The sequence below is a fragment of the Crocuta crocuta genome, unplaced genomic scaffold (assembly GCF_008692635.1).
Source record: "Crocuta crocuta isolate KB4526 unplaced genomic scaffold, BGI_CrCroc_1.0 scaffold751, whole genome shotgun sequence".
NCBI classification, from domain to species: Eukaryota; Metazoa; Chordata; class Mammalia; order Carnivora; family Hyaenidae; genus Crocuta; species Crocuta crocuta.
The window spans coordinates 1,027,427-1,045,920 of NW_027530353.1; the positions used below are offsets into that span (position 1 = coordinate 1,027,427).

General features: G+C 45.9%; 1 protein-coding gene across 3 annotated transcripts in view; it reads left to right on the forward strand.

Moving 5' to 3' along the window:
- EGFR (epidermal growth factor receptor) overlaps nt 1–18,494 on the forward strand; it is a 158,675-nt gene that overhangs the window by 104,691 nt on the left and 35,490 nt on the right. For 2 of the 3 annotated variants that reach the window (XM_077765782.1, XM_077765783.1), the window contains exons 6-14: nt 1,744–1,885; nt 3,699–3,815; nt 7,529–7,655; nt 7,757–7,830; nt 8,681–8,771; nt 11,611–11,810; nt 12,747–12,879; nt 15,613–15,703; nt 17,871–18,028. In XM_077765782.1, the coding sequence (XP_077621908.1) occupies nt 1,744–1,885; nt 3,699–3,815; nt 7,529–7,655; nt 7,757–7,830; nt 8,681–8,771; nt 11,611–11,810; nt 12,747–12,879; nt 15,613–15,703; nt 17,871–18,028 (1,133 nt within the window). Of the gene's footprint in view, nt 1–1,743; nt 1,886–3,698; nt 3,816–7,528; nt 7,656–7,756; nt 7,831–8,680; nt 8,772–11,610; nt 11,811–12,746; nt 12,880–15,612; nt 15,704–17,870; nt 18,033–18,494 lie in introns of those variants that run through there. The other variant, XM_077765785.1, reaches the window with a different exon arrangement.

Sequence of the window (18,494 nt, forward strand, 5' to 3'; positions counted from 1 at the left end):
CACTCTTTTCTGTTCCCTGTGGGTCTCAGTATAAACCTATGGAGCCGATTTCGCAAGGCCCTGACCTATATACAGAGATGTTACGAGACACATCCAGAGCCCCACAAATCTCAGCACGGCTTGGAGCTATATTTGGATCTTCTGACCGAGTCCCTCTGCTCTTCCCACTGCAGCTCAGAGCCTCTGCCCACCGCCCCCCTCCCCGACGTGGGGTTTTGAAGCAGTCACTTTTGTCACTGATACTACAAAGCTCTAGCAAATGCCTTGTTGCCCCAGAGGATTGTGGGCACCACATGTAGGTGGTACCTCAACTGTGGGCACCACGGGAGCCCTGGGACATGAGGGCTGGCAGACGGGAGTCCGGAGGCAGCACCGAGTGCGACGGACGACACCTTCGTGGGCTCAGGCAGGGGGTGGAATCCGGAAGTCTCCAGTTTAAGGGAAGGAAGGATTTTTAAAGGCCAGAGGCTGGACCTGGCCGGGATTTTGACTTGGATGGTCTGGGCTGGTTCTGATGTGCCCCTGGAAGGGAGATGGCAGGCAGATCTCAGGTCCATGACCGTATATGATCTGCTCCCCTCTGCATGGGACCCTTCCTCATCAAGGTTATCTGCAATTTGTTTTTCTTTCTTTTCTTTTTTTTTATTTTTACAAATAGTTTATTGTCAAGTTGGTTTCCATACAACATCCAGTGCTCACCCCCACAAGTGCTCTCTTTCATGCCCATCTCCCCCCTCCCCTCCCCCACCCCCATCAGTCCTCAGTTTGTTCTCAGCATTCAAGAGTCTCTCATGGTTTGTCTCTCTCCCCCTCCCCCACTATTTCCCCCCTTCTTCTCCCCTTGGTCCTCCGTTAAGTTCCTCCTAATCCTCCTATACGAGCAAACATATGGTATTTGTCCTTGTTTGCCTGACTTATTTCGCTCAGCGTAACACCCTCAAGGTCCATCCATGTTGCTACACATGGCCAGATTTCCAGGTTATCTGCAATTTGGCATTAAGTTCTAAAATATATCATCCAGGCTCCGCGCTGGGCATGGGGTCTGCTTGAGATTCTCCATCTCCCTCTTCCCCCTGCCCCCGCCCCCAAATAAAAATTAAAAAATAAATGTTTAAATCATATCCTCAAGTGTTCTATATAAGGGAAACCCAATGTCAATTGAACTTAAAAATAACTTCACTCCATAGCGATCACTCTAGTATGTGAACTCTTTCATCCTTTTGTAATTAATAAAGATGTATTTTTTTCCATCATAAACCATAAATTGTCACAGCTCAGACAGTGTAAGAAAAGTCATACTTTTAAGAGAAAGGTCTTTCTGACTCTACTGAAAGTACTTTGCTGGTTTTTTGGTTTTTTGTTTTGTTTTTGCTTTTGCTTTTGTGTTTGCTCTAATCAAATTCCTGGACATTAAGAACTGTAACCTGGGGTGCCTGGGTGGCTCAGTTGCTTAAGCGTCTGACTTCGGCTCAGGACATGATCTCATGTTTTATGAGTTCAAGCCCTGCGTCAGGCTCTGTGCTGACAGCTCGGAGCCTGGAGCCTGCTTCGGATTCTGTGTCTCCCTCTCTCTCTGACCCTCCCCTGCTCATGCTATCTCTCTCTCCCCCAGAAATTAAAAAAAAATAAAAACACACACACAGATTAAAAAAACAAAGAACTGTAACCTGAGCTTTCTGCACAGACGACACGGTGTGAGCATCCTTGCCAGCTTGACCAAGTGCATGTCCCTCCTGTCAACAGGTCTGCCGCAAGTTCCGGGATGAAGCCACGTGCAAGGACACCTGCCCGCCTCTCATGCTTTACAACCCCACCACCTACCAGATGGACGTCAACCCAGAGGGGAAATACAGCTTCGGCGCCACCTGCGTGAAGAAATGCCCCCGTGAGTTCATCACATGCAAAACCCTTTCAGTTATCGGGCATCCGTGTCCTGTTTTGTCTCCTACTGGAATCCTTGAGTCCCTCTGTCTCGGGTCATCTTTTTGTCCATAGGTTTGCCTCGCTGTCAGGCAGGCGACCACAGGCCTGTCCAACTGTATAGGAAAGTGTCCCAACACTGCCGTCGGTGACAGGCGATGGCTGGTGCCCTGTTCACCGGGGTCAGTTTTCGTGTCCATGGTGACCAGGACAAGAAACACACCCTGGGACCGAGGTCCGGCTGAAGCAGTCCCAAATATTCAGTTGTCTGATTGGCACACACCCACAGCCCTTGGGCCATTTCACTGCTTAGCTCTTGTCCCCAGCAGACCAACGTTAGAGAGTGTGTCACATGACCCGCCTTCTTCAGTGGTTAAAATCCCAGTCAAAATGGGGCTTCTTAGGGGTTCTGACACTGCACAGGAGGGACTTTGTGTGTTGATTGGTTTTGTTTTCATTGTTTTGGATTGGGTTTTGCTTATTTGCATTTGCCCTTTACAGATGGCTATAGTGTTCAGGGAAATGGCGATGTGAATTATGTCCTAATAGAGAAAGTGTAGACTCATCTAATTAAAGAGCTTTAGAAACCATTCCTAATTTCTGGGAGGGGGAAATTAACTAAGAGAAAAAAATCGTAGGCACCATTATGAGGGGGACCATTGCCCTACCAGATTTGTGATCATGAGAGCTTTTAAATTCTATACAGAAAAAAATAACACACAAGTTGAACAGTACACCGCTATACTGGGGCTAACTGACTAGCATTTCAAAAAATTGCCACAGTTATGACACAGGTATTATCTCTGAATGAGAGATTACTAGGTAGAGTTTGAAAGTCCATAGGAAAACAGGGGCGCCTGGGTGGCTCAGTCGGTTAAGCATCCGACTTTGGCTCAGGTCATGATCTCATGGTCGGTGAGTTCGAGCCCCGTGTCAGGCTCTGTGCTGACAGCTCAGAGCCTGGAGTCTGCTTTGGATTTTGTGTCTCCCTCTGTCTCTGCTTTTCCCCTGCTGGCACTCCTTCTCTCTCTCTTTCAAAAATAAACATTAAAAAAAAATTTAAATCCACAGGAAAACAGAACTTGGCAGAAAAGCAGACAACTTACAGAAAGAAAAATTACAAATGTCCAGGAAATCTGTGTGAGGACATACTGGGGGACGACAAAATAAGAACACCTATTTTGCTCCAGAAACACATTAATATTTGTGTTAATGTTAATGTAAATGAATTAAGTCAATGTGAGGGGAGGCTTTGTGCCTGGCTCGATGTAGCACCAGCTGGTGGTACCAGCCCCCAGCAGAGGGAAGGCTGTCAGGCCGGACAAGACCGCAGAGGGGAGCATGTCGGCCACATGATTTACCTGCATCCGCAAATGGGGCAGCTTCTGTGGGAGAGCGGGCTTTGGTCAAGGTCACTTAGTTTTTAATAAGTATTCAAGCTTTAACCATAGGTCCTGAAGGTAGAACGTTCAGAAAAATGAGCTGTGAAGAGATGTTTCTAAACTTGTGAGCAGACACCAGGCTCTACCTGACACGTCCGTCTCCTGCCGTGCTGAAATCTCTCTCTCTGTACTGCGGCTGGATAAGCTGTTCAAAACTCTTGAACGCCATTCCTTTTCTGTTTGCGACCTTTCATTCTTTGTCCTTAAGGTAAATAAAAGCAGAGGGTGAGAGGCCTCTTTCACCAGCCCCTTTGTAGGAGGACAGGAGACAATTGTGTGAGGCCTAGAAACACCTGGTGCTGCTTTCACCACCTTCCTTTCCTGGTCTCTCCCCAGGTAACTACGTGGTGACAGACCACGGTTCGTGTGTCCGTGCCTGCAGTTCTGACAGCTACGAGGTGGAGGAAGATGGCGTCCGCAAGTGTAAAAAGTGTGAGGGGCCTTGCCGCAAAGGTAAGAGGCCTGCACAGTGTGGAGCCAAGGCTTTCTCCCTGGTCAAGAAGCAGGGGTTTCTCGCTCTACCCCTGCCAGACCCCCTCGGCATCAGACTCAGAAGAGATTTGAGGAAATCTCTTTCTTCAAGCTCGGAAATTTGTTCCATCATATTGTGCCATATTCTCGGAGAATCCTCAATGCCAATGTACTCCCACTTTGACCTTTACTTTATCATTTTTGTAAAAATTTTCGAACCCCAGAAATATTGCAAGTATAGTGCAGTGAACACCCATATAGGAGTTCACCACTGGTTAGTGTTTTGCCCCACGGCTTTCACTGTCTCCATATTTGTGTGGATGTGTGTGTGCATATGTGTATGTGTGCACGCACGGGTGAAATTGTTTTCTGATCTATAGGACGATTATAGGTATCGTAACACTTCACCCCTACATCTGTCAGCATATTTTCTTACAAAGGGGGCCATTCTCCTAAGTAAGGAAGGGCAGATTCACACTCAGGATTGTTTAACGTCGACTCAGTACTCTTTCCTAGCAAGTTCAGACTTCCCCGTTCTGTCCCAATTAAGTCATTTTTAGCTGCTCTTTAAGCCAGACCCCAGTCAACAATCATGGGCTTCCTGTAGATATCCTGCCCCCATTTTCTTCATTCATTGATGATGGTGGTTCCGCTTTCCTCCCCACTTGCTTTCCTTTTGTCTTCCATGACCTGATGTGAAGGTCTAGGCCAGGTATGTTGCAGAAGGCGCCTCCGTTTAGCTTCACTGGCTGTTCTTACGGTTGCTTTCACGTGGAGTATTTTGGGGGCAGGAGCATTGCCTAAGCCGTATCGATTTCCTCTCGTCGTCTCTCAGCAAGTGACATATGATGCCATGTGATTTCATGACTAATGATGACGAACCAGAAAAGACTTTTTGGTGGTGATAAAAGAGGGATTTTCCCTTTCTGTCATTTCTTCTACATGTATTAGTTGGCATTCTTTAAAAACATTTTTTTAGTTCCTACATAAACTCGTGGAATCCTTCTTTATTCAATTTCTTGTCATTCGTTCCTGTCATTCATTTGTGTGCTCAGATTAACTCAACATGTGGCTGGCGGGAGCCTCCCCAGTTGATGCCTGTGTCCCAGTCATGTCATCTGCCCAAAAGCTACTGTCTACACTCTTTGCACTTTGCTTCTTCAGTTTAATAATCCTAGAAATCACTCCGGATAAGTCCGTGTGAATCTTCTTCACTCTGCAGTACAGCTGCATAGGCCCTACTCTGTGGCTGCGCCAGAATTTTTTCAGCCGATCTCCCTTTATGCGCTCGTTTTGATTATTCCACTATTTTGGTGTTCTAGACGACACCGCAGGGCACAGCTGCTTACCTCGATTATCCACAGGTGCTGCCTTCCCTGTGAAGCCATCTGTCTTTTCAGTTGAAACTGATTGCTCCCCTCTTTGCTCCCATAGGCATTTGACACGTGTCCTCCATGGCATTGAATCCTCCCAACGCCTCTGGGAGGTGTGTGCTATCGTGATCCCCATTCCACAGATGAGGACGCTGAGTAACAGAGTCTAAATGACTTGCCCAGGTTTCAACAGCTAAGACTAACAGCCAAGATTTCAAGTCCATGCAAGCTTGGTCCCAGGCCAGACCCATGAGCTCATCAGCCGAGTCCATGTCTTCCTGGTCTTATAACCCCTGTGGGCCAGGCGGGTCAGTGCCCTGATGGGCAGAGTAGCCTCTGGCTTCAGGAAAGGGATGTTGGCAGAGGAGGCACAGAAGGACCAAAATAAGCGTGTGGGCCGGTGCCTGGCACAGAGGGAGTAAAAGAGAAGAGTCCGCCGAGGAGAGAGAGAGGGTTACTGTCAGTCCCACACGGACTCGTACAGTCAGAGGTGGTGTGGGCTTGGCTCCATTCATTTTGTGTTCCACAAACAGTTGATTCTCCTGTAATTATTCTGACCTATTTTTCTGCACATCCCCATTTCAGATCCCTCCAGATATAGGGCAGCGCCCCTGCATAAGGATGGCAGTGCCAGGAATGTCTAGGGGTGAATACAGAATTTATCTCTGAATTTAGGAATTAAAGGAACCCTGCCCCCACTGTTACACACAAGCAGAGAGAGAGGGAGAATGAATATTCTCTCAAATGCATGGAATTCTCTGCCAGACCTGTAATGAAATAGCAAGTCCTTATATGGTCATCTCATTCTCTGTTGTCAGCCAGACCCTATGAATCCTCGGGAAGCCTGGCCAACCCCCAAGCCCACAATGCAGGTGGGTGCAGCCCAGGAAGGTTTGGCTGAGCTGGTCAACATAGGAGTCCTTAGAGCCGCTCCCCAGAACAGAGAGGAGGCCGGCACACAGAGTGAGCCTGGAGACCCAGTGGACGGTTTGGGCCACCAGAGTCGCCGGTGGGAAGTTTCCTTGCAACAAGAGACTTCCGGTGGAGCAGAGCACGGAGGTGGAACAGCAGGGGCTTGACTGCACCTCCTAGAAGTTCAAGGGAGGACAGGATAGGACCTTATCCTGAACAGTGACTGTACTTCAAAGTCAAGATAAGTCTGGAAGATAGGTACCAAAATTTCTCGGCAAATTCTAGATGGAAAATTACAACAGATAAATACGGGCTGCAGGGTGGAGATGCATTTGAGATGGAAACTTAGAAGTGGATATAAATTAATAAATGGGCTCAGAGTGTGAAAAAGAGCATCTGAGACTCTGGTGTAGCAATAGGACACAGATCAAAGCATGTGGCTCAAGTAAACACAGGGGAAGAAAAAGCAGTTTATCTGATAAGAGTTATTACAGTGTTCCCCACGATGTAATAGAAGACAGCCATTAACAGTCACGTTTGACGAATAATTTAGATGATCTGAGGAATGTTCACAGCAGAATAAGTGGAGAAAAAATACAGATCTGTTGTGACATCACCATGGAGGATAGCCAGAAGGGGCGCTTTTCAAAATACCCTATAGTGGAACTTCTGGTCATTTTAGTCCCTTTATTCTATTTTTAAACATCCTCAAATGAATGCACCTTACTCTTTCTAATTAAAAAAAAAAATAAATCTGTGCCCATTGTTTCTTTAAGACAGACAACAAAGCTGCAGCCAGGTTAGAACAACGGAAAGGTGTTGGGTTTTAGGGGAATGCCGGGCAGAGGCTGTGCTGGCGGCAGCAGGTGGATTGCCAAGGACACAAACCAGAGGAAGCCAAGAGTAGTTAGGAGCAATTAGACTAAGAGGCGCCTGGGTGGCTCAGCCCATTAAGCGTCCGACTTCAGGTCATGATCTTGCAGTTCGTGGGTTCAGGCATGGAGCCTGGAGCCTGCTTTGAGTTCTAGGTCTCTCCCTCTCTGCCCCTCCCCTGCCCCTGTTCACACTCTGTCTCTGTCTCTCTCTCAAAAAGAAATAAACATTAAAAAAAAAAAGAGCAATTAGACTAAGTTCAGGAGGGAAATCGTGAGGAGGAGAACCCAAATCCAGTTGAGGGCAGCAACGGCAATGAGGACCTTCTCCGCCATCTCCAGCCACTTAACTCCAAGCCCCGCCATAGTTACGGTGCCCAGCCGGCCTCCGTGAATGTTTGTTGAACGAATGAATGATGGCATGGTGCTGATAGGCTCATGGCTACTGTCCCCTTCCCGCTTCCCTCTGCTTATAGAGCCCTGGCTACTCTTAATCCAACATACGTGAGTGGAGTAAACATCTCCCTTCTCTTCACAGTTTGTAATGGAATTGGGATTGGTGAATTTAAAGACACACTCTCCATAAATGCTACAAATATTAAACACTTCAAAAATTGCACCTCAATCAGTGGAGATCTTCATATCCTGCCAGTAGCATTTAGAGGGTAAGTAGCAGATTAAGTCATTGGTAGAGAGAAACACAGAATCCACTTTGTTTGCTGGTAGAGATTGTTAATCGATAGTTATTTCGTTGCTTGTTTTTCAGTGACTCCTTCACACGAACTCTACCTCTAGATCCAAAGGAACTGGATATTCTAAAAACTGTAAAGGAAATAACAGGTGTGTGCTGCTAACATATCACATGAACAGAAATAGGAAATCGGTGTTTTATAGAGAGAACTTGTAGATGTATTCTCTTCTCTCTCGGCATAAAAACATCTCTTCCAAACGTCTACCACTAATGATTAATGAGTTCTTTGGTCATTTTCACAAGTGCAATTTCCCTCACATGCGAGGGGTGAACACTTTAATCAAAGGCTTGAGTCATTCCGGATTTTGCGTGAACATGTTTAACCCTGTGTCTCCTCGGCCCCGGCCAGCCGTCCTGATGGCCCAGTGACTGTCACGGGTAGGGAAAAGAAGGGCAGAGTGCTGAGGGATGAGCACAGGCTCTCAGGCCTCACAGACAGGACTCCACGTCCCTGCACGGCCACCGGCAAGCATTGGGTTCGTGACTGCCATCAGAGCTCAGCTGCCTTCATCCCTAAAAAGGGAATAATTCGACTTAAATATTAAGATTGTTTGGAAGTTTGGAATAAAGTAAGGAAAATCTGTGAATCTCTTTCTGTGTAATAACAGCTCAAGACATGGCAGTTGTCATCAAGGAGCCAGTTTGGGTCATCAGAGCCCAGCAAGGCTGCCGGGGCCGCGGCACCATGGGACAGCCCGTGGGGGTGGTGGGTGGTGGGAGAGAGGCAGGAAGGGACGGGGGATTCCATGGGAGGGCAGGATGCCCACAGTTGTGCCTCAGCTTGCACCTCCTCGTGGGCAGGGTAAAGATGAGAAACCGAATCCAATCAGATGTTCACCTTTGTGGCTCCTAATCCAGTCTCTCAAGAATCCTAACATGTCTCATTAAAAAGAACTGTATATGCTGGTGCGTGTCTGAGCCTTCCTTCTGCCTCTGTAGGGTTTTTGCTGATTCAGGCCTGGCCTGAAAACAGGACTGACCTCCACGCTTTTGAGAACCTAGAAATCATACGTGGAAGAACAAAGCAACAGTAAGTTGACCCAAGCCAAAGCCTGGTAGATTTAAAAACAGTTTTCTTTTCAATAAGACCTACAGAATATTTGAAATTAGGCTTATATAGCCGTTACAGAGATCCTACAGAGAGCTGCCATCTGTCCCCCAGGCCCCTTGCCCCGTTGTTCACATCTCACCTAAGCATGGCACGAGAGGAAAAGGAAGACATTGGCATCGGCACAGCGCTGTGACTCCACCACCAGACATCTGTGGTCTGTGACACCTGTGTCACCAGCTTGCCCGTGAACGCCACATGTCAGTGTGCGGTCCAGGACCCCACACTGCACTTAGTGGCTGTGTCTCCTTAGTCCCCTCCCATCTGTAACAGTTCCTGAGTATCATCTTCTCATTTATGGCCTCGACAGTTTTTAAAAGTCCTGGTCAAGTCTTTTGTAGAAGGGCCAATGTTTTCTCATGATTTCATGGAGCTCATTCATGTTTTGGTAAGAAGGGCACTGAGATGATATGTCCTTATGAGCGCACCCCATCAGAGGGGGCTGGCAGACTTGTTAATAAATGATTTGTTCAGGGTTTCCACTTTTCCAACTCTGACAGTGATATACTCCCATAGAAGCATCTTGAATTTAGTTAAGAGTCATAACGAGTTTGCGGTGAGAAAGACTTTGAGAATTTCTTTGTCAGACCTGCCTTAGAAACAGTCTGATGCTGAGAACTATTCCTCATTAATTGTCCCTTAAAATGACTGCATAATATCATTCAATATTAAAGAAAATCCTGGGACGCCTGGGTGGCTCAGTCTGGTTAAGTGTCCTACTCTTGATTTTGCCTCAGGTCATGATCTCACAGATCGTGAGTTCGAGCCTCGTGTCACAGGCTTTGCCCTGACAAGATTCTCTCTCCCCCCCCCCCCGCCCCCACTCATGTGCACTCTCTCTTTCTCTCTCTCAAAAGAAATGAACGTTTAAAAATGTATTAAAGAAAATGAGAAATACAGTACCCATAAAATATATACCGCTTTGTAAAAACATTCTTGGGTGTGCGTCTTTGACACTAACCATTGCTTCCCAGTAAGACCCCTTTGTTCTGAGTTCTCGAGAACACTTCTTTTGCCCAGGATTCCTACAGAGACAAGAGATTTAGATCAGTTTTCTTGAGTGACTGGCAAGTACCACTTGGCTTGGGTTTAGGAATTTACGCAAAATTAGAATTACTTTTTTACCTTTTCACATTTAATGGGAAGTCCAGGGATACACAATCCCTACCAGGGCAGGGTGATCGCTGGCTCCAGGTATAGCTAATCAGAGCCCAGTCTGCCCTGCAAGGAAGACACCGGCTTTGTCCCTAGGCTTCCGTGGGCACATGTTGAGAGAGAATTCCTGAACAGTAGAGCTACAGATCTTCAACACAGGGCTCCTTGCTCTCCACTGGAGCTAGGTTGTGGGAAGGGAGAAGGAAGAAAGGGTCAGGAGAGAAAGAGAAACAAGGAGAGGAGAGGTCTCCACATTCAACTTTTGTCATCTCCTGCCTGATGTCTCCTGTTTCAGTGCTGCCTTAGCTGGTCCATTCCCTGTCCTGGTGTCCAGTGAGCTTCCTGAAAATGCAACTCTCTTTCCTGTGGTCCCCCGTCATTTGCAGACAACAACCAAGCTCAGGGGGTCCCAGGTCTTCTGTGCTCTGGCCTCCTCCACCCTCCCCAGACCCCTTGCCCAAGCCTCCTGGCCTCCAGATTTCTGCTCCTGCAGTAGCTCCTGGTTCTCAGCACCCATCGGGTGCTTTCTCACCTTCCTGTTCCTCCTGGTGGTTCAGGATTTCCCTCCTTTTAGTCGGAATTACTTTTATCCAGTCACTTGATGAAAACATGTTGATAGCCTTATAGAGTTCTAGCACAGACTTGGGTGGTTCAGATGTTTGTTCAGTATACGGATGGGTGGCCAATGGATGGATTGATGGATAGATGAGTGGATGGATGGTTGGATGAATCCATGAATGAGTGGATAGATGAGTGGCTAGATGGATGGATGGATGGGTGGATGCATAGATGATAGGATGGATGGGTGGATGGATAGATAGAGAAGTGGATAGATAGGTGGAAAAATAGAGGATGGAAGCATGCATGCCTAGATAAGTAGATAGACAAGTGGAGTGATAGATGGGTGAGTAGATGAATAAATGAATGAGTAGGTGGGTGGATGGAAAAAATGAACCTATGATTTTTGAAGTGTATTTGAATATTTGAGGGGTCAGAACATGGTCTCAGGGCAACTGAGTGGCTCTGTCCATTAAGTGTCCAACTCTTGATCGACTCAGGTCATGATCTCACAGTTTGTTAGTTCACGCCCTGCATCAGGCTCCATGCTAACAGTGTGGCGCCTGCTTGGGATTCTCTCTCTCCCTCTCTCTCTGCTCCTCCCCTGTGCATTCTCTCTCTCTCTGTCCCTCTCTATCTCTCTGTCCCTCTCTCTCTCTCTCTGTTATGCCATTGTTCTGTCTCTCAAAATAAATAAATAAACATTAAAAAAAAAGAAGATGCCTTTCAGTTCCCAGGCCAAAAAAACAAAAAAAACCCAAAAAACTTAGTAAATAAAATAAGGACGTTAACATTTGGTCACCTTCAGTATTCCACTGGGGTTAAAGATAGTAAATGAACAAAGAACTAGCTTTTCCCTGGAGGAGCTTAAAAAAAATCTGTCATTTTCAAAAGTTGCAATACAGAGTTCCTGCCATAAGATTTACAATCACTGGGAGGAGGTTTGTAGTAAATATAAGGTGGTCCAGAAGAAAATGGAAATAAAGCTTTTAGTGATATGATTTTTCCCTCATTTTTCACAATGTCATTTTTCTTCCCTCCACTGTAGTGGTCAGTTTTCTCTTGCGGTTGTCGGCCTGGACATATCATCCTTGGGATTACGCTCCCTCAAGGAGATAAGTGATGGAGATGTGATCATTTCAGGAAACCACAAATTGTGCTATGCAAACACAATACACTGGAAAAAACTGTTTGGGACTTCAAGTCAGAAAACCAAAATTATAAACAACAAGGATGAAAAAAGCTGCAGTAAGTAATCACTTTGGTTGATCATGGAGATGGTTCACATGGGTCATTTATGTTAATCTAGAAGATTCCCAAACATTTTAACTAACATTTTTTATTCCTAAAGAAGCAAATTAACAGAAATCTATATAGTCCTATAATGTGAAGTCATCATGGGAAGTTCATTGGAATTGTTTCCAGATCATTCACATTTCATAGGATGAATTTGCCTTGAGGTTTAAGCTGTCAATTATGTGTAATGTACAGAGCTAAATTTAGCATTAATTATTTTACCTTTTAGCCATAGATTTCTCCCCACTCATTTCAGCCTCTAATGATTCTAGCTAGCAACACGCATGCAGATAGAATGGGCATTTTACAGTGACATTTCCTCGTCTGATTTTAGAGCCACAGGCCGCGTTTGAAACCAAGTCATGGGCATTGTGTTTTACTGAGACCCTCATCACTGGGAGGACCAGATCTGAGTTCAAATCCTGCCTCTAGCCCTTCTTAGCTTCCAGACCTTGATCAATGTACTTAATATCTTTAGGCTTTGGCTTCCTCATCCATGAAATGGAGACAGCAGTGATTCCCACTGCTAGTGAGAGAATGAAATGACATTCTGTATATAAAATTCTTGACACGGTGCCCGGCACACAGCAAGAAACCATAAACCTTCCCCGTGTCCCCGTCAGCTATGACACTCATCAGCGAAATGTTCTCCAGGTCCAGGCCAGGAACCCTTGACTCCCAGTCAGGAAAAGGGAACTTGCAGTTGGCCTCTAGAAGCCCATTTTGTGTTACCGCTTGTTGCAGCCTCCCCCCCGCCCCCCGCCCCGCAGCATGTCTGTGCAGCTCAAGGTCACAGAGAACCCAGCACCCCATTTATAGGTGCTGCCTCAACTGGCCCCGCTAGTCATTGTCCTAGCTGACTCCGTGTGGCTCACTCTGTCTTCTCAGAGGCCATAGGCCACGTCTGTCATCCATTATGCTCATCGGAGGGCTGCTGGGGCCCGGAGCCGAAAGACTGTGTGTCCTGCCAAAACGTCACCCGTGGCAAGGAATGTGTGGAGAAGTGCAATGTTCTGGAGGGGTAAGGTTACTTTTTAGCCCCTTTGTTTTGATAAAAAATAAGACGATTATGATCGATTTACCGCTGTTCACTTTGATACTTTTCCCCTTGTTTTTGTTTGTTTGTTGACAGCTGTTAGCCACAAAAGGAAATGAACAAACACTTTGCATTTACTTAATCCAATCCACTCATTTATAGAGTCTCAGTTTGGGAAATATCTGATATTTTTCAAAGCCACACAAAGTTCCCAAGACAAATGGAAAAGTCGTAAGTGGTTCATGTGGCCAAGACCACAGCCACTTAGACTTTTCTTTGCAGGACACGCTTCCTGCAGGATCAAAATATAGTAATACAAAGTGTATTTCCTGGTTAAATTTTGTTTTATGTTCAAGAAATAACAAACAGTGCAAATAACTTGAAATATAGCCATGGGCAAAGAAATAAACAATCATACAGTTTTTTAAAATGTTTTATTTATTTTTGAGAGAGCGATAGAGACAGCATGAGCAGGGGAGGATCAGAGAGAGAGGGAGACACAGAATCCAAATCAGGCTTCAGGCTCTGAGATGTCAGCACAGAGCCCGACACGGGGCTCAAACCCACAAACTGTGAGATCACAACCTGAGCTGAAGTTAGACGCTCAACCGACTGAGCCCCCCAGGCGCCCCATGAAATAAACAATCATATAAACTTTGTTGGATTTATTTGTACTCGGTTAAAAGTACAGTCTCTTGAATCTATGGGAATCTTGATATTGATGTAAAGCTTTGACCACAAATGACTACAAATAATGACTAAAAATAAATTAATAGGAAAGTAAAATATAAGGATAGAGAGAAGCAGAGGCTTTTTTTCTTTTTAATTTAAAGAAAAGGGACATTTTGTGAGCGAGACAAGCCGTAGGAATTACAGGTGGCTAAAGGAAGCCTTCCTTCTTATTTCAGTCAGGTCTTGGGCCACAGCATGGATTCAGAAATACTCAGGGGCTCCTGGGTGCCCGGTTGGTTAAACATCTGACTTCGGCTCAGGACTCAGGTCATGATCTCACAGTTCGTGAGTTCAAGCCCCACTTGGGGCTTGCTGCTATACGCACAGAGCCCACTTCAGATCCTCTGTCCCCTTCTCTCTGTGCCCCTCCCCAACTAGTTCGCTTGCGTGCACTCTCTCTCTCTCTCTCTCTCTGAAAATAAATATACATGAAAAAAGAGAAATATTGAGGATCAGGGTGAGAAGACTAAGTCTAATTCTGTAGGAATCCTTTAGCAGAGAAGCTGAGTAACCTAACAGAGTCCTGTGGATAATTGACAGTGTTGTTTCAACAAGGAAGGAATCTGAGTGCAATCCTTACTGCTATGAATAGATATGAATCTTATGTTTTCCACATTTTTAAAGGGAGAGGGAACCATGTTATTGGTGCCCATGCCTTTCGGTTCGGGAACCCTGGTGTCTGGCAGCACTTGCTCAGTTTGCAACGCTGGCTTCTCCAGCAGGCATTTTGACCCAGAGAAGAAGGGAAGGAAAAAACAAACAAGCAAACAATTGGGCGCATTTGGTTTAATTGATGACATAAGGAAAAACTTAAGACATAAGGAACACGGGGGCGCCTGGGTGGCTTAGTCGGTTAAGCGTCCGACTTTCGCTTAGGTCATAATCTCGCGGTTCGTGGGTTCAAGCCCCGCGTCGGGCTCTGTGCTGACTGCCAGCTCAGAGCCTGGAGCCTATTTCAGAGTCTGTGACTCCCTCTCTCTCTGACCCTCCCCTGCTCACGCTGTCTCTCTCTCTCTCTCCTAGAAATAAATAAAGCATTAAAAAATATTTTTTAAAATATAAAAAAAAAAAAGACTTAAGGAACACGTTGCGGGGTGTAATTACTCCTTGTGTTTCCTTGTTCATGGGCATGAAGACCTGCAGTTGGTTACTAGGCAGCTTTCAGTCTTAATAGCTGTCACACTGTTTCGCCTTTTCAATCAAACATCATCTTCTTGGGGTGCCTGGGAGGCTCAGTCAGTTAAGTGTCTGACTTTGGCTCAGGTCATGGTCTCACGGTTCATGAGTTCGAGCCCCGTGTCGGGTTCTGTGCTGACAGCTCATAGCCTGGAGTCTGCTTCAGAATCTGTCTCCCTCTCTCTGCCCCTCCCCTACCTGCACTCTCTCCCTCTCAGAAATAAGTAAACATTAAAAAAATTTTTTTAGAAACATCATCTTAATGTTGACCCATACATCTTTGAGGAATAGCAAAACTATTACAAGCACAATTGTTCACACCTGTGTTCCGTACTTTGTTTTATTAATAACCATTGAGTAAGTCTTAATATCTCTCCTTCCTTTTCCTGTGAGTTAATCTACAGTTACCATTTCTTTCTAGCTTGATTTAAATATCCATGAATCTGATATGGGGGGGGGAGGTCACCTTTAAGGACTATTACTTTTTTCATTTATTAGCTTGTTTACCTAATAGACAAAAACTGTGCCTTAGAGAAAAATGTAGGTAAGATGTTTTGCTTATAAATGAAGTTTGTGTATTTATTCAGGGAGAAATGATGAAGGATTCAGTTAACACAAATGGTTTATCATATTACAATAGAATCCTGGATTCCCTACTGTTAAATGTTTCCCAAAATTCTTTTGCATTTCTGAGAAAGGTGATTTGTGTCACCTGGAATTTCACACGGTTCCAGTGGGTTATAACTCGCTAGGGATTTGAATTAGTATCTCTAAAGATATGACACTGACCCGTTTTCTTTCTCCTCTCAGGGAGCCAAGGGAGTTTGTGGAGAATTCCGAGTGCATACAGTGCCATCCGGAATGCCTGCCCCAGGCCATGAATGTCACCTGCACAGGAAGAGTAAGGAGCACATTTGATGTTAATTCACTCACACATCCAAGGGACACACCTGTCCAGCAGCAGAACCATAGCGATGGGCCAGTGTCAGTCTGTGGCTGCCAAAGACAGCCAGCCATGCCCATACGGGGGCCTTGTGACCTCACAGCTGGGCCAAAGAGGCTGTGGTCGAGTTGACGTCCTCACGCAACCCACATTGTGGGAGCCCTCACCCTTTCTGTCCAACACCCTCCAATGGATCTAATAACATCTACTCTTTCACCAAAAACCAGGGATGCCTGTGGGAGGCTGGGTACCTCGACAGCCAGTTTTCACTGTTTCTGACATCTGTCACCATGTCATCATTGATTTGTCATCTTAATCAAGCACCATCAGATTCTTACTTAACATTCATTCACAGTTATTTGAAGAGCTTGTAAAGAAACACCTAGCAGGGCGCCTGGATGGCTCAGTCGGTTAAGCGCCCAGCTTTGGCTCAGGTCATGATCTCATGGTTCATGGTTCGAGCCCTGCGTCGGGCTCTGTGCTGACAGCTGGGAGCCTGGAGCCTGTTTCGGACTCTGTGTCTCCTCCTCTCTGTCTGCCCCTCCCCCACTCACGCTCTGTCTCTCAAGAATGAATAAACGTTAAAAAAAAAATTCTTTTAAAGAAACACCTAGCAAAACTTTTCAAAATTCAGCTTTCTACTTACATAAAGAGTGTAAGTGAGAATTCAGGTCTTCTTCACACCAGTGTCCCAATGTTGTTCGTTCTCAATATTATTTATAAGGAGTTCTGTGTGGCTTTGAGCTTCCACAGCCATATCTAAATCTACTGATTGCAAACATTTTTCAGAAGCTGTCTCTGAATCAGGCTGAAGGCTGTGTTTTGAGGTGTAGGCTGCTTCTAGGGAAGGTCACAAAGTAAACCATTGGTTTATAAGTTCACATGGTGTTCGGTTAGATTTTCATCACTGAGATAAGTCGGTTGATGATTCTGACTGAGTCATCTGATTGTTCTGGTTCAGGGAACACTCAGTCTTTGGACAAAACGGAGACATCAGAGAATTCCACCAATGAGCACATCCTTCGTGACCAGCTGTATTTCACTCCCTTCATGCGGTGTGCAGGGCACAACGCGAGCAATCTGGTTTCACTTACTATGAGTTTTTTAAGAACACTCCGGGGACGCCTGGGTGGCTCAGTCGGTTAAGCGTCGGCTCAGGTCATGATCTCACGTTTCATGGATTCGAGCCCCGCATCGGGCTCTGTGCTGACAGCTAGCTCAGAGCCTGGAGCCTGCTTCGGATTCTGTATCTCTCTCTCTCTCTCTCTCTGACCCTTCCTTGCTCGTGCTGTCTCTCTCTCTCAGAAATAAATAAAAACATTAAAAAAATTTTTTTAAATCACTTAAGCCCATTTAAAAAAAAAAACACTCGGAACTTGGCAAACAGAATCAAATACACATGGTACACAGTCAGTTATGCACCCTCCACTGTCCTGCCTGCCGCCTACTTGTCTCTGGAGAAACACAGATGTGGGCGTTCCTCAGTCTTCCTTAGCAAGCCTGGCTTCCCACAGAGCTGTTACCTTAAGTTCAGATATGATATGCAAACAATGCCATCTGAGCGATGGAGATGTAAACGTACGGGTAGACTCATCAAGATTGTTTGGACAAAGAAACTTGCCCACAATCTGTTAAGTAGCCTCTCATGAAGCGTATAGTTTCTTTTCTGTTGTCGTATCGCAAATGCACTTGAAGTCAGGAAGCTTTCACGGTAGGCTGGGAACAGTGGTCAGGTTAACGGTGTTAGCGGTGGCAGTCACAGACGAGCTTGTTGTGTTTCCGCTTTAAGAACGTCTGTTGTTTGACTTTTTTTCACTTCAGGTATTATAAATAAAAAGTTACTTCAGGGGCGCCTGGGTGGCTTAGTAGGTTAAGCGTCTGACTTTCGCTCAGGTCATGATCTCGCGGTTCGTGGTTCGAGCCCCGCGTCGGGCTCTGTGCTGACTGCCAGCTCAGAGCCTGGAGCCTGTTTCAGTCTGTGACTCCCTCTCTCTCTGACCCTCCCCTGCTCACGTTCTCTCTCTCTCTTCTAGAAATAAATAAAAATATTAAAAAAAAAAAAAAGTTACTTCAGTTCCGAAAGAGAAAGAAACCTATATAAATGTCTCTCTCCTTCTTGGTGTAGGGACCAGACAGCTGTGTACAGTGTGCCCACTACATCGACGGCCCTCACTGCGTCAAGACCTGCCCCGCGGGCATCATGGGAGAAAACAACACCCTGGTCTGGAAGTTTGCTGACGCCAATCGCATGTGCCACCTGTGCCATCCAAACTGTACCTACGGGTGAGTGACAGCTCTGGCTGCGGCACCGACGACGCAGGACAGAATGTTTCCTATTTTAATTGTATGTCACAAGAAAAAAAGTCAAATAGAAGACAGAGGGTAAGTTTTCTGACGGCACTAAATGATAGCGTGATGTGGCCTCTTTTACTTCATATTGGACGATGGTTTCTGCGAGATGATGCCAAGGTACCATCAGCCTTCACAAGGGGCTCCAGCTCCGCACTCCAATCAGATCGAGGCTCCGTCCTGTCACTGACCTGGTCACATCGCCTCTTCAGATGTAAACTGGCTTTTCTTTCCCTCTGAGCTACTTCTGTGTCAGTGGCTTCCTCCTAGTAACCCCTGCGGCACCTTCAGAGGCTGCAAAAAAACACGCACACAAGACCAAAACGCTGCATGAGGTCCCAAAATTGACAATTTCAATTTACACTCACACTTAGCACAGTGTCCCCTTCTGGAGACTGGG